General features: G+C 38.1%; 1 protein-coding gene across 1 annotated transcript in view; it reads left to right on the forward strand.

The window, feature by feature from the left end:
* Positions 1-16,799, forward strand: part of asic4a (acid-sensing (proton-gated) ion channel family member 4a) — a 134,088-nt gene that overhangs the window by 94,586 nt on the left and 22,703 nt on the right. The window contains exons 2-4 of the mRNA XM_084725427.1: positions 14,213-14,357; positions 16,220-16,347; positions 16,500-16,653. Coding sequence (XP_084581553.1) covers positions 14,213-14,357; positions 16,220-16,347; positions 16,500-16,653 — 427 coding nt within the window. The remainder of the gene's footprint in view (positions 1-14,212; positions 14,358-16,219; positions 16,348-16,499; positions 16,654-16,799) is intronic.

The raw sequence follows: 16,799 nt of genomic DNA on the forward strand, positions 1-16,799 counted from the left end.
GGAAACCACCAGTTTGGAAGCTAAGCAATAAAATGCTGTGGACAGGGTCAGCAGAAAAAAGTATTTTAGCCACTTAAAAAACATCCATGTCAGTTTAATTGACCACTATAGTTGGCATTTTCTCACCATCAGACAGCCTTTTCTGATGGGAAACCACTGTTACATAAGCCTAATACAGTTCTCTCCAAACCAACCAAACTCCATAGGCGAAATCAGTAATTTTATCTCGTAGAACATGGGAGTTGTTGGTCTACCGCTGCCTCGATCTGTTAGTTTGTTTGTGTTATTGTGTGACTTCAGTGTTTTAAAAGTATAGTTGGGATTCACTGAAGTTGCACAACAACACAGACAAACTAACAGATCAAGGCAGCGGTAGACCAACAACTCCTGTGATCTGCGAGATAAAATGAATGATTTTGCCTATGGAGTTTGGTTGGTTTAGGGAAACTGATATTTTGCTTGTATAGTGAGGGTTTCCTGTCAGAAATGGCCGTCTGACAGCAAAGTAAAGCAGTGAAAATATTCTAAATATAGTGCACACTTAAACTGAACTAACTTAAACTAAACTTTAAGTGACTAAAATGCATTTTGTTGCCGACCCTTGCTGGTACTCCTCTCTGCTTTTCGTAACTGGGGCTGTGAAGACTTCTGTCTACTGTAAGTAATACACAGATCATCAATAAGTACCTCATACAACCCTCCATCAAATAATCCAAACTATCTCTTTAATGAAGCTTATCAATCAATTTTTTGTTGTCACTAAGCTATTTTAATCAGCTCTATGGTCATTATAAGAGTGTAGATAGAGCTGTTGTTGACTGTATTATACTGAACAGTGTTGCTAATGTTTTGTTCACCACATGAGAGGGTCAGTGGGCTTTTTTTTTTTCTTTTGAGGGCTATTATACTGAAATGTGCAAGTGCACCCAAAAAAAGCTGGTACCTCAGTGTAGTTTTCTCTTTTTTTGCCTCTCGTGTAGGTTGGAAATCTGGTGTAGGAATCCACAGATCAAAGTGATTATTTTTCCATGTGTTCCTTTTTCCTTTCTTGTCTGTCTCATTTTGCTCAAGAGAAGTTGACAGCAGAACAGAACTTTACTGGGAAATATCAGCATTAAAGATGTCTTTTCCCCTTAAAGTCCACCATATGATATTTATTGTGATTAAAGCTGCAACCACTGATTGTTTTTATTTAACCTAACAATCACTTTCCTGATCAATCGATTAGTTTCTCAGTCCATAAAATGTTGATCAGTGTCTCCCAAAGCCTAAGGACAATTTTGGACATTTTTTTCTTAAAAAAACAAACAAACCTCAAAATCATTTATCACTATAGTAGTTTAATCGATTAATCATTGCAGCTCTACTTGCAGTCTTAAACAATGACTTGATTAGGGTATTTTATGAAAAGTCTGATGTGTGCAGGATTTTTATGTTCATATAAAATTAGTTTTTCCTTTTGGCTTAAAGTGCTTCTGCTCTCCTTCTTTAATACTTTAAAATAAAAGTAGCCTGTAGCCAAAAACATAGCATTGAAGGCAAAACAAAATAATGCAGAGGTCAGTTGCAGTCCTTTTATAAAATAAAGTAAGAAAAAAAAACTAATTAACAATGAAATATCACGGTAGATGTTATGGTATAAGGTATATGTATACTCATCAATCATATGAAATTAAAGCTGCTACATGGATTTTTTTCTCTTTGTTGGTTTTGGAGGCCCCTGTGGACAAAACTAGTAGTGTTTCCTACAACATAACCACAAAATGTGACGTCAAAAATAAATTTATCTTAATAAAAATCTCCTCCCAATTCTTTTTAACCGGCCGGCGTATCTTCTCACTGTAACTTTGTCTGAAAAAATGTAAACATGGACTTGTTTTAACTAATTTGATGTAAATTCCGACCCGGTGGCAGCCATTAAGAATAACTGTACAGAAATAAGGAGGCATCTGTTTTAAATTCATTTTAAACTTTTTCATAACCAGTTAAAAACTCCTTGTAGTAGCTTTAAATAAAATATTGTTTCTGGTCTATAGTTTTAGCTATTTGTAAGCCCAAGTGTGGTGGTGAAAAATCTCTGTGTTGAGAGTGTGAGACTTCATAGAGTAAAGTTTGGTGTCGGGTTAGGGTTACTGAGTATTGAGTGCAAGGGCAAAAGGAAGAACTGCAGCAAAAAATGTGGTTCCTGACTTTGTGCCCTGCCCTTAAAGGCTGTGTTCTCTCTGTAAATATAGTTTTCCCTCACTTTCTTCATTTTTCTCTGTTGAGAACGACCTCTAAGATTAAGGCATCACATCCCTTTTTTCTATCTACCTTCTAACGCTGTGGTTAACAACTCTTTTGACTGAACTGAGGTGTCTCCCTCAGTACTCTGCGAGGCAGCTATCCGGCGTGCCGTTGTTGTCCTCTTTGTCCTCCAGAGCGGCTTGGGCAAAAATGATGACACTGTCTCTGATGCATTATGTAAGATTTAAGCATTGTCATGACAGTGCTGATTTATTTATTTGTTTGGTTGTTTAACAGGGGGATTTGAGCATTAAAATACAAACTGCATCACCAGCACATACAGTACAGATTAGAACCAAATCAAATATTTGGACTTTTCAATTCCTTGTCTTTCTAGCAGGAAAACATGCAGCTCCCTCATGCAAATGGCTTAGGTAGAAATTAGATTTGTTCATTTTATTCTCGTGTGTATGTGTCATAACTAATTTTATATTAGTATATTTTCCTCTTACAGGAAAACAACGTATCAGTCATGATACACCAGTATATCTTTTTTATTTTTTAAAAGAGATTATCTTGAAACAGGATGGATCACTTCAGCAGAATTATATTAAATTGTTGAAACAAATTAAATTGGTACATCAATAGCCTTTTTTCATTTTAAAGGAGACATCTGTAATATATTTACGGTAATTTATCATATAGTGATCATGATGTGCCATCAGAAATTAACGAAACATGCAAAATTGAAATGCTTGATTCAATGCTGATGTCAACGCTGCAGCCGCAGTGTCAACTGTATCTGTTGTTACAGTTTTTGTTTGCCTGTTTCACATTAATTAGAGTTCGAATTAATGACGAATGTTTGCAAAAGGAGAAAGTTTCTGTTTATGAGTCTCTGTTAAGGAGTAGTTGTTTATAACGATCTGATAAAGGAGTCTGGCAGGCAGTAAGACAGGCCGTCACTTAAGTCAAAGTCCAGAGTGTGTATTTTCAGGGCTTTTATTTTCAGGATAACGTGCTTAACTTTACATTGAGAGACAACTGACAGTTATTAACAGCTGATCAACTTACAGTGTAGGACTTGTCGCTTGTTATTGTTGAATTACCATGTTGCACTCGTCTTGCACTCCTGCAGCGTTCCTGCAACCCACCTGAGGTTGGCTCTAACTCACTATCTTGAAACAAGACAGATCACGTCAGTAAAATTAATAAAATTATTGAAACGAATTGAAATGTTATAGTTTATTTTATAGATTATTTTTCTTTTTTATCAGTTAATGTTCTTTAGGGTTTTTTTTTTTCTTCATGAGACATATATTGCCCGTCTGTCCATCCTGGGAGGTGGATCCATCTGTGGCTCTCCCTGAGATTTCTTCCATTTTTGTCCCTGTTAAAAGTTTTTTGGGGGAGGAGGAGTTTTTCACTCTTTTGAAGGTCTACAGGACAGAGGAGGTCTCATGCACTGTACAGATTGTAAAGCCCCCTGGGGCTAATTGTGATTTGTGATATTAGGCTATAGAAATAAAATTTGACTTTGACCTTCAACTGCCATAAACCTCTGCCATCTTTCACTTTTTTCACTCGTATATTATCACATAGACACCCAGTGAGGTGTTTCCAAAGACCCAGCAAACGAACTAGGAGGCAAAAATACACAATAACAACTGAAGAGAGACAAAATACAAAATTGTCATTTTTTTCTGATGTTAAGGGGTTGATAATACAAGTGGACTAAATGAGGTATGAGAGTTCTGCAGTATAGAACATTGACTGACAGCCCTCTTACACACACCACCGATCCTGAGAAAACATTCAGAGATACCATGTAAATATTCAGTTCTTGTCACGTTGTGATCAAGTCTTTCTGCCGGGAGCTTGTAATGAACACATTAAGTCAAGGAACGCTCTATCTCAACCTTAAACCTGCATGAGCCGGCCTTAATGGTTTTCAATTGCCAATCAGTGCTCCGGCGTCTTCTACCACCCTCTGTAAATGAATTCAAATCCTCCTTCCTCGTACTCGGAGTGCCGGCCGACGCCACGCAGCCTGTCTGGAAATGGATGTCCTCCGGAGAAGCACTGAAGTGATTCCTGCAGGTTATTTAAAAGGAAAAGTGCCATGGTGCTGTCAGATCACGGTCATAAAGAGGGCGTTTAAGGGTTTACTCCACAAGGGATTATGAATTACATGGTAAGGGGTTGGTCTCTTAATGCACTTAACATGGAGTGACGGAGAATGAAACAAGGCACTTTGGAGGAAAAGAACACATCATGAACTGACATTTGAGTTATAATTGTTGAGCTACATGAAATCAGACAATTTTCCAGAGTAAGTTGCTGATATAGATGAGGGATTTAGCTTAATGCTTCTATACTTTAAAGTTGATCCAACTTTATTAAATCACAGATTTGTCTTGGAAAGACCCTTAAATTGAAAAAGAAAAGAAATCTACAAAAAAAAAAAAAAGAAACAGAGCAGGGACACATCGTCCAGTATGGACAGACGGACAACACACATCATGTATACAGAGTAGACAGGAGTAGCAGTATTAGTGCCTGATTAACACGGACAAGGGCCCCGAGGTGAAATAGCGCCCCCCGTTCTTCCAGCTGTCTTTGCATTATGAATATATTCAGTTAAGTGCCCATCATGTACCGTGCACACAGCAGACTGCACATGGCAGCTTCATTATATTTTACCCAGAGACCCAGAAACCTCCCACTACCCTTATTCTGAAACACTGTCCGTCTCCAGGTTTGCTGTGTGAGTTGGTTTGTGGTAATTTGATTAAAAACATACACATCAGCTGAGATAATAAAGGTGATCGAATTGCATTTTGACTAGAAATGAAAATTTGGTGCATTATACTTAACTGATCAATAATCACTTTGCCATTAATGATAAATAGCAAACAAAACATGCACATCTTTTTTTCAGTTTAAAGGCAGAGTCAGCAGGATTTCTCCGAGCTGTTCGTAAACACGTCAGGATGTCAAACACCAACAGTTTGGGTTGTGTGAAACGTCCTGAGCACAAAAAAATCAGTGAGGAAAAAAAAGGAAGTACAAACAGAGGGCAGGGTGTTTTTTTTTTTAGAAAATGTTGCAGATTATATGTTTAAGCTTTATATAAACAATTTGCAAGGCAGACCAGATAGGACTGCAGCTAACATTTATTTTCATTAACGATTATTCTGTCAATCAGTCCAAAATTCAGGGATGTTAAGTTTAATATGATATGAGCCAGAGAAAAGCAGAAAATCTTCATAACTGAGATGCTGAAAACAGCATTTTCTGCCATTTTTGCATGAAAAATGACATGAATTATTAATCTGTTAACAAAATAGTTGGTTATTATAATGCCAATCCACTATTTGATTAGTCATCTGATCATTGTAGCTCTAGACAAAAAAAAAACCTGTGAGCACTACGAAACATGTACTGTCAGTTAATACAGTTTTTACTAAATACTTAATAGTGATTGATTAATCATTAAAGGGATACTTCGTCCAGAAATGAAAATCATCATTATCTACTCACCCTCAGGCTGGATGGTCAGGTTTAGTTTTTTTAGTCCACAAAAACAGCGCTGCAGAATCTCCCAAACAATGGAAGTGAATGGTAACCAGCTTGAAACAATAACAGAATAAAAATAAATAAATTGCCTCCATGCTGCTCATCTGTTTTCCTGTGAAACTCCAGCAGTGTTTTGCAGACTAAAAAACTCGGCATGAGGATAGAGTAGATAATGACTGAATTTTCATTTTTGGGTGAACTATCCCTTTAACATCCCTAATTTTGACACAGGATCCCTTTGTAAGACTGTGCATCAAAATAAAAAAAAAACACAGGGCCTAATTTAAACCAGCATTTACTGTTTTTGGCCACTTGAGGGCAGCAAAAATCAGCTGTAAACAACAACAACAACAAAATATTATCACTTTATAAAGTTATTGTGGTGAACCTGTTAGCATAAAAGATACGGCAACATTAGCATTCATTTAGCTTCATGTTTGTTTTGGTCTTTTTATCTGGCTTTTGCTTTTTAGCTGCAAAATGTTCCACAATATGAACCGGCGCGTATTTTTTTCAGGTAGTTTGCAGTGGACCACGTTTTTGTTAAAATATCACAAATCACCATTTGCCTCATGGAGCTTTACAATCTGTACAACAGTGGTTCTCAAATAGGGATTGGGGCACCCTCAGGGATCCAGGGCATTCTGCCAGGGGTCCTTAAAAAGTTCTCAGATTCATTCATGTAAATCATGATATAAAATTATTAGTGTTTTGCGAAAGGCTTCACAGTTCAAGGTGTCATACTTAATGTTTAAATCTAAAATAGCTCATAGGATACTTCCAGTACCAATCCAGCAATCTATATCTCTTAATAAATACATACATACATATATATAAAAAAAATCTTCCTCCCGCCAGTCATGCAATGCATCACCCATTAACTGTGGAAACCAGTAATCCAGTGGACGTACTTGAGGGGTCGCTGGTATATTTTCTGTGTAGTGAGAGGTCCTTGGCAAAGGAAAAAATGAGAACCTCCGCTGTACAGTGTACAACACCCTCTATCCTCAGACCCTCGAGTGGTGATTTTGAAAGTGTTTTCTTCTTTTTTTCCTGCCTGCTGCAGCCGCTGTGAGAGTGGTGAGACTGAGCCAAAACAGTGCAGTTGGAGGCCATTGAACCAAAACAACAGGCCTTTTTCCAAAGAAAACACTCTGACATGTCATGACAGAAAAAAAAAAAAAAAAAATCACAAATAAAATTATTGATGGCTGAGCTCCATTTAGCTGCTTTGGTTTTAGGATTCTGCAACCAAGCGACTCCTTTCACATTCATGCGGTCCATTATTAATATAAAGTAAGAATACTTATTATAGCCCTCCAAGGCCTTTCTCATCTCCAGTTTATAGTGCATGGTGCATACTGCATGCACTATTACCACACAAATTAGCAATTATTCAAATTAATGGCTGCACAGTGAACCAAGGGCCTTTGAGTTTTAGGGGGCCCAGGCCAGTTGCCAGTAGCCATCAGCCCGGGAACAAGACAAAATACGAGCTCATGTTTCATTTGCTCTGGCAGATTCGTCTGACCACGCTCCTGTTCGGACAGATTCCCACTTGTCCCGGCTCTTGTCTTATTGCGACAGTTTGTTTAACGTGGGGCAGGTTGATTCAGTGACAGTCCAGATCTGAAAAGTCACACGTTTTGAGCGCAGCGCAAAGGGTCATGAACCTCGGATAAAACTGTCAAACTGTGCAGTGCTGATCAAAAATCAATCAAGTTTGTGTTACTTTGTCTGTTTTCTGCTTCAGATGTTTTCAGAAACACATTTTGTTGTTCTGTGTTCTTTGAATTGAGGAATTTTGTATCCATATCTGAAAGTGAACCAAGTGTTCATTACACTACATACATCTGATTATAACTATTATCAGCCCAGATTACATTTGAAAATTATATGATTAGATTATAGTTACATTGTCAAGGATTACTTGAATAAATAATGACCAGAAATGAATATGAAAATAAATAAATGATAATAAAAGAGTATTAGTTACTTTTAACTGCAGATGTCACAGTCACCTCTCCAGACTAGGGAGCAATAATAATTGAACCAATAATGTTCTTTTCATAATTTTCAATATTTTTCTGGGTTTTTTTTCTTCATGTTAAGTCGAAGTTTAATTGTCTTTATTCAACAAACGGCTCGGTGCAAATTGGTGCCACATCTATTGATTAAATATCCATGAATACATTTTTCATTGGTTAAATTTGTAACAGCAATTAATTAATTAATGATTAATCATGAACATCCACAGTGTTTGGCTTTGTTTTCCGTCCATATTCCAGTTTTCATTGGTCCGTTTGCGATCAGATCACCTGATTGGCTACTAAAACGCAAATTAAAGGTTTGGAGATCAATTCAATTTGTGCTCAGTACTCAACTATGATTTTAAAAGTAACTAAGTAGATTACAGTTTGTAATTTATACTTAAGTACTTGAAAAGCTCCTCATAAAAGCACAAGTACACAAAAAAAACTACTGAATTTCAGTATTTTGAGTATTTGTAATTAGTTACTTCCACCCCTGAAAACAATACAGTACAAAAAGCAAGAAATAGGAAACAAACAAAACAAAAAACAGCAACAAACACAGAACAAACAATAATAAAAACACATCTGACATGTAGGGTTTCTTAGACAACTGCTCCACAAAAACGCGCCACGCTTGCAACAACATGTGCAATGAAAATGTTTTAAGATGTATATATATAAAAGAAAAATGTGGAAATTTTTGTGGCTGCATTGTAATCCAGTGGATTACATTACTAATTTAAAAATGTTGTATCTGATTTGTATTCAGTGAGTAACTCTGCCCTGATGGAAATCAAAAATGAACCGACTAAAACACATCTGTGAATTAGTCTGGTGATGGGAGGTTATTTGCCATCTTTGCCCAGCAGGTAATCATCCCTGAATAGCAGAATTACAATATGAAGAAAGAGAATAATAATATTATGTAAATGCAGAAAATATTATATTAAGTTGGTATTGAGTGTAATAAGACTTTCAGCTTAATGAAAGAGTCTGTTTTCAGACCTGACTCACAGAATAAAACACACCTGAAACACATTTTGATCCATTTTCATCTAAAAGTCTGTCAAATGCAATGATAGACCTCCGAGTGACAACAAAGTGAACAATGCTGCATTAGGTGCTGCAATAATTAGCTCTGTAAACAAGTTGAGCTCCTGAGAGGAGCACAAAACCTCCTTTCATTTGGTTTGTTACTGCCATGCTGCTGCTCTGTCTCAGCTTGTCAACAGCAGTGCCAAGTTCCCGCTTGGGAATTGCCCAAGTCAGCCCTGTTACCTTTTCTAAATCTGGTGCGAGATGTAACAAGAGAAAAATGCTCCATCAATCAAGTTGCAGATGCAGAGAGAGAGGAGTGGGGGGGGGTTCAGAGGCAGAGAAATAAACCAGTGGAAGCTTTGCCAACAACCATTTCCTGGGTGAGATGATGGGAAAACTTCGCCGTACTCTCTGGGGACATCATTTGTGAGCGCGCCGGCGTCCTCCAGAGCCCAAAGTTTTAGAGCGGAACCCAGGCACTTGGTCGGGGTGTTTTGAGCATTTCTAAAGTGAAATCCTCCTTTGCCTCTGTTGCCTGCTCCATCAGATAAAGTCTCCCTGCCGAGGCTTAAGTGTGTCAATGAGCGGGGGGAGGATCAATGATAAGTGCGGCTTACCTCCTCAGCTGCTCCGCACCAGCCAAATAAGAGATTAAACCATTTCAACCTAATAGCACATGTCAGTCAAAAGTCACACTTGAATACTTCAGCCCCCTCTGCCCGAGCCCCCACCCCCTATTTGCAACGTCCCATTTTCTAATCGCGCTCGCTGAAAAGATGCTGCAATTTACAAAATAAAATCCGAACGGGTTCGCTCTAAAATCAAAACTTCATATTTTTCCTCTGGCTTGTTGTGCTGTTTATCAGTTTAGATTGTTTTGTTGTGATTCTTTGAGTTTTGGAGAAATCAGTAGTAGAGATAATATTAAAAATCATTTTGTTTACACTGTTAGACTTTTTAAAAGGTTTTTCAGTAACACAAAACTGTTGCCAGTAAGTTACTGTAATCCAAATGTACAGTACCATAACTTTTTTTCGCTTAACTGTATTTAGTTACTGTAATATTTAGTAACTGTAACATATAATTACATTTCTGTAATATACAGTAACTAAGTGCAACTGTAATTATATATCACACATTTAGTTACTTTAACATCTACCTACAGTAACTACATGTCTCTGTAATTATATTATTGCTGTAATATATAACTACAGTAACTAAGTGTTACTGGAACTTGGCTTGCGTTGCTCAAAGCACCAAAATAAAATAAGCTGTAATGATTAATTGACTTGAAAAATTCAACAGCAGCGTCTCTTTCTAGAAAACTCGAACCGATCACTCAAGATAATCTTCAGACCTCGTTGTGAGCAGTTTGATGTAAGAATCTACCAGAACTACTTTATTTTCTACTAAAAACAAAATATCTCCTATACATGAACACTGTAAAAATGAAAAAGTTGGTAATTTCAAGGTAACTAAAGATTTTTGAGTTTTGAGCCAAACTTAGTTTTTTAAGTTTTGAAGAAGTTTACCCAATTATTAATCTTTGTTGATAATTTATATTTCTCCCCCAGATAGAGTCGAGTCTTTGGGTTTTAGAAACAAAAAAACAAAACAAAAACTGTATTTCGATACAAAAAGTGAAATTAAATAATGTATACATTTTCAGTCCGAACCATTTAATTTTCAGGTAAACAAATGATGAGAATTCAGGTTGAAAGCTCAGTGTGACCAATTTTTGAAATCCAATGTTTTTCTAAAACGACTCAAGTTAATCTATACAAGAAAAGTAAATCATCTCAACTGAAGATTACAGGTTTATGATGTTTATGTTGTTAGGATCAGGTCAATATTTGAATACACACTACATCATTACACGCCCTGTGGATTCATTAATCTGCTCCTGTGGAGCTTGAAAGACCTGTGATCATCTGGACGTAGAGGGAAGCCACCTGTGCGCAGATTACTGTCATCTGCTGTGTGTTTCTGTGTTATATTGTCTGTGTTTTTATATGAATTTTTACGCTTGCTGCAACACAAATTGTCCCCTTTGATTGAATATATCAGCATCTTCTTTATTTATGGTTATTTCAATACTTATGAGTTTGAGTTGGGCTCTAAACTCAAAAATCTCATGCAATACGTCCTGAAATTGTGCCTTGAAATTTTGATTTGTCTCAAAATTTTTGATCACTATAAGACAAGTACCATTTAGTCCCATTATATTGGAGAGAAACCAGACATCCTTACAGCCAAAACCTCCAAAAATCTGCAGCTCAAACTATCCAGATGGACAAACAGCACTGCAGGTGAGAGGGAAAACATGTAATTTTGATTTTGGGGTGAACTGTCCCTTTAAGTGGCTATTAGAGCTAACTGTGCAAATTTTCACCACGGAGACCCCTTTGTGCCACATCAGAGCCTCGAGTGAGATCTCTAATTGTGTCGGCCGTACCTCTAAATCCTCGAGTAAGACTCACTTTGAAGGTCGCCATTTGTAACACATCCAAAAACATGCACACACACACACACACACACACACACACACACACACACACACACACACACACACACACACACACACAGATCAAAAGCCTCACGCTCTATTATTGCATAAAGTGCAGCTGTCCTTCTAAACACCGACCTTTTGTAAACGGTACTCATTTCTTTGCTCTAATCACTGTTGTGGATATTGTGAAATTGCCCACTGTTCCAGGGAAATACTTGACTGAACCCCACCGCCGAGGCTTTGATTTGCTGTTCAACCATCTCAGATGTGAAAACACCCTGTGGTCTGCAAATGAGAGCTTGTGCTGTTCCACCAGTGTCCCTTATTTAGACATCAGAGCACTCATTAGGCGGATCAGGCTGATATCAAAGTCAGCACACAGACGTGGATGTTTTGGAGAACGCTCGGACCGTCACCGTGTCTCTTTAATAATATGTCTGCTGTCTATTCAGCTCGATTGTTATTTCACTGTCATTTCTCCGGCGGCCTGTCGGTTGACCTCTCCTGCCAAGCGATTTCCTCGGCTTTAATGCTTTCATCGCCGTCCTCTTTCATTTGATGTTTGGACAAAACGAATCCAGTAGTTTACAATGTTTTTGCACGGTGGAAAAGATGTATTATAATGTGTTGTAAATGTGTGTCGTTTACAGGAGAAAGCTGCACTCAGAGCCTGGAGCTGTTTGAGTTCATCAACATTTTATCCTCAAAAGCCTGTTTTCCTTAAAATCAGCTACGACTTAGGAAAATTTTGTGACCTTTTTTTTCTTTTGCAGTCTCTTTTTTTTAGGCATCTTCTTCTGCAATGAAAACTAGGGACATTTCCAGTTTTGCAGTCAATATATCATTAGTATATTCATGTTTTCTATGAAATAATAAAAAGCAGACACTTCCAGTTACACGTATTGTGACCATAGTAACTGTTGTACTCAATAAACTATGCTGCAGGCTGAATGATGATACATCATCGTTTTCAGTCCCACTGTCCTCTCCTTCACACTACTAAATAATATACTACCAAAATACTGGTTAGAATCTTGTTATTTAACTCATTTTTAGAATTTTATCTTAAAAGCATTGATTGGAGTAATAAATTGGCAGGCTCTGTAATCATATATATACCTTTCCTGCTCTATCTCCCTCACTCTTCATTTTCTGGGGACAGTTCCAGCCGAGGACAAGCCACCGAAACTGTCCCTGACTGTCCCTGAAAAACGGGGACAAACGGTCACCCCATTTCATAAGCAACAAAGCTTTTCATTTCCAGCCTGCAACGGTCAAATCTGTCCTTCAAAATGAAAAGTGTTGGAGATTTTTCCAGCTCTAAGGTTGCAGTCGGTGTCTTGGCGTTTTTTGATATTTCCATTATTAACTTGTTTTAAAGTAAAAATGGCTTTAAATATGCACTTGATGGGTAAAGAGGCCAAGACTACAAGACTAACATGCCCAAGGTAAAATGTCCTCACCAGTTAATCCACGTAGAGGACGTGTAAATAAAGAATAGTTCTTGTATTGCAGGTTAGAGCTACTTGGTCCAAGTAGTTTCAGTATGATGATGAAAAGTGTAAGATTCGTTCTGACATGACTGTTATTAAAAGGCTTTTACATTAGGGACTAACCACTGTGTTTGGCAAATATAACGCTAAAATGTAAAGTTGGCTGAGGTTGCTGGAGTGTAAACTTCTCTAAAAACAATAAAGAGCGTGACAGAACTGTTAATAATTGATCTTAATCCTGCTCAAATCTGTTACGTTTGTGCACAGATTTGTGTCCCTCTCAGTCTTTAAGTTTTTAAGATTTTAGACTCAGGTCTTCATGAACACCTTTGTGCTTCACAGACTGCAAAATATTTTATATACATAAAAATAAATATTAAAAATATGATGCATCCTATACACTCTATGTACCTACGTCCTATCATGCTCAAACTTTGCTTTTTTTTGCACTTTCTGTTTTCTGTTGTTCTCTCCTGACTCGAACCTTGCTTGTGTTGTAGCAGCTCTCAGATCGCTTTGGATAGAAGCGTCTGCTAAATGAAATTGTAAATTGTAAATTCTGATTGAACTATAACTGTACAGGGGAGGGGTTTGGTCAATTGAATAACTAAAAATAATCATTTTGTGGAGCTATTTTCACAATATATCACTGATGTGATCAACCCTAAATCAGGATAAAAACATGTCGTTTTATTCTGTTCGTTAAAATAGCCATCAGTCATTTTCGGAGTGGTGGCGGGTTTTCATCCTGTGCTTTCGACTGTAGTCTCGGCCCTACTGTTTCCTTTTGTTTGCATGTAGATCACGCATTGTCCCTTTAAAACTCACAGGAGATAAGTGACTTGTAAGATGGATATTTTCTGCAGTGCAGCAGTTTAAAGATGAGAAGCATAAACAAAGAGATGACGCGTCCCCCACAGAGACAGCTCCTCTGATAGGTGGTGACGTGATAGCTCATTCAAAGCGGCCTCTCTCTTATTGTCTTTTGTTTTCTTTTGAAGGAAGATTAAAGAATCTTTTATGCCATTTGATATTTCAGTGGGATGGTAGTACCACGGAGCGGCATTGTGCAGGGTTTGTGTGGAGAGTGTTGGGAATTCATTCAAATACAGCTTATCAAAGTCCATGAGGGACTGAGCCAGCAGACTGCATCCAGAGGTTTGTGGGTAATATTCAGTAACTTGCCCAAACAGATGCTCGGCTTATTTATTTATTTATTTTGCTCCATATCTCTGACTTCATTTCGATGCACCACTAGCATGATCTTGTCACGGCCCGCGTGTGGACTGTCATGTTTATGGTGATGGTCATGATAGGCATCTATTCTCTTCCAGGTTTACACCAGATATGGGAAATGCTACACTTTTAATGGTAACAAGACCACATCCAGGAAAACCAAGCAGGGCGGAATGGGAAATGGGCTGGAGATCATGTTGGATATCCAGCAGGATGAGTATCTGCCCATCTGGAGAGAGACAAGTAAGCCTCAAAACTATTTGTCCAATATAATCCCGTCCTATGCTACAGCAGGAGATACCTGTTTTATATATATATTTATATATATATATATATATATATATATATATATATATATATATATATATAAAATAACCTGAATCAATTTCTCTGGGTCATGTTCAGTAAATAATGCTTTTTTATGATTGATTTCGTGCAACCTGGAAAATGTGATTTGTAAAGGGAAATTCCTGAACAAAACACACCACAGATTTGTGCACCGTAGTTTACCTGTTCCTGAGAATTGGGACACATCATGTCCTACAAAAAGCACTTTAAAAATGACTTATATCAACACTCTAATTCCATTTTTTTGGGGAAAATGTATCTATTAAGGATTCATATATATGAAATATATTATAATATATATATTTAATTTCTAAACAATCAGAAAAACAGGAAACATCCATGTCCCAGACAAGAACGGACAACTTCAAACGATTAAAAATGTATTAAAGCCTTTATCAATACCTACTGACTACATAGGTGTAAAATAATAATAATCATCTTTGTTTTGAAATGGAGTTTTATAAAATTGTGTCCCAGATTTCCATTGACTTCATCAGGTTTTTGCGAAAACATGATTTAATCAGGCATAAAAGGGTTCAGCCATACCCTGAGGACCCCTGACTCACTTCCTGGTTTAAAAAAAAAAATGCTCAAGCACTCAAGCAGTTTTCTACTTTTCCACAAATTCACTCAGTCAGATGTGTCTCAACCACAAGATACTGAAATGCACATCTAAGTCACTTTCAGTTATTACCCTGCCCTCAAAGCAACAGGCTTAACAAGCAGGAAGTTCTGGGAGTGGGCGTGGCCATTACCTGTGGAGGTGAACGTCTTAGTTACTGGTTGAGGCTGTGGCTCCGCCCCCTCAAAGTCCTCCAAAGTTGTGAAGACAGGATGCTCATTTGCGGCGAGTCCTCTGAACTCACCCATGTGTGACCGGGCACTGATGCAGAGGGCGCCTCACAAACATTTTTCACCCTGGTACCTCTGTCTCACCTCCTGGTTCAAAAACGGCGGAAACGTTGCTCAAGCATCTGCAAGTTTTCTATTGTTTGAAAAGTTCATTAAAGAATATAACTATTAGCTGTGTCTCAACCACATTCATCAGATTTTTACAAAAACATGATTTAATCAGGCATGAAAATGATTAGCTAGACCCTAAGGACCCCTGTCTCACTTCCTGGTTTAAAATAAATGTGAATACTGCTCAAACAGTGGTAAACTTTCTGTTTATTGACAACATCATTAAATAATATTCCTATCAGATGTGTCTCAATCATAACATGTCAACTCTAAAGCACTCCAGCAATAAGAATTATGATTTAAAAATATATATTTTGATTAGCATTAGGAGAACTCTTTGCAACTTTAATAAATAAAATGTCCACTTACTATGACTATGCTGTGAAATGAAAAATTTACCATTTTGTCAACTCCATAAGACGTTACCTTGTTCAGGTTTTCTATTTGACAGAGTTGACATCAGATTTAATAAAAACTTTAATCACTAGGAGGCTGATCTGTTACAAGGTTTAACAGTGAAGGGTTTGACCTTTTAAATTTTATTTTCCCAGCATAACTGAAGAGTAAAAATCTAACCTCCCTCAAAATGCAGTTCTGGCCCAGTTCTCAAGAATGAGCGAGGCTGTGTCACATAATATTAATCCCTACTGGCTTATTTTTCAGACTTGACAGAAATATGTTTTGTAGTTAGCGTCAAACTGAGTCCAAGCTGTCAGATGAGGCAGCCATCTGAAATTCCCTTGTACTCTCCCTTTACACAACGCTCCGCGCTCCTGCTCCGTTTCATCCTGAAGATGAGACGTCCCTGGAGGCCGGCATCCGAGTTCAGATCCACAGTCAGGACGAGCCTCCCTACATCCACCAGCTGGGTTTCGGCGTCTCTCCGGGATTCCAGACCTTTGTTTCATGTCAGGAGCAGAGGGTAGGTCTTCTTCATCACAGATTCCCCGCTCTACCCCCTCCTCACACACCCACCCCACCCCAACCCCCCACCCTCAGCAGATTACTGTTCTCGCTGCAACTGCTCGCCCCTGGTGGTTCGGACTGGGGTCTAATAAATCTCTGTGTGCTTAGCTGACCTACCTGCCCCAGCCCTGGGGGAACTGCCGCTCCACCAGCAAAGAGAAGTTCCCAGGATACGACACGTACAGCATCAGCGCCTGTCGTCTGCTCTGCGAGACCAACGAGGTCCTGCGGGTGTGCAACTGCAGGATGGTGCACATGCCTGGTAAGTTTACCCCCTACCTCGCATTTACACCGAGCCCAGCAGGTGTCACGGTAGAAGAAATGTTTGCATGAATAACAAATGCTTTTCATGATTTATGTCAAGTTACTGTTACAGCAGGAACTAAAATAAACCAAACTAAGAACAAA

Source organism: Lutjanus erythropterus, chromosome 8 (genome assembly GCF_056507025.1).
Source record: "Lutjanus erythropterus isolate fLutEry1 chromosome 8, fLutEry1.hap2, whole genome shotgun sequence".
Lineage (NCBI taxonomy): Eukaryota > Metazoa > Chordata > Actinopteri > Lutjaniformes > Lutjanidae > Lutjanus > Lutjanus erythropterus.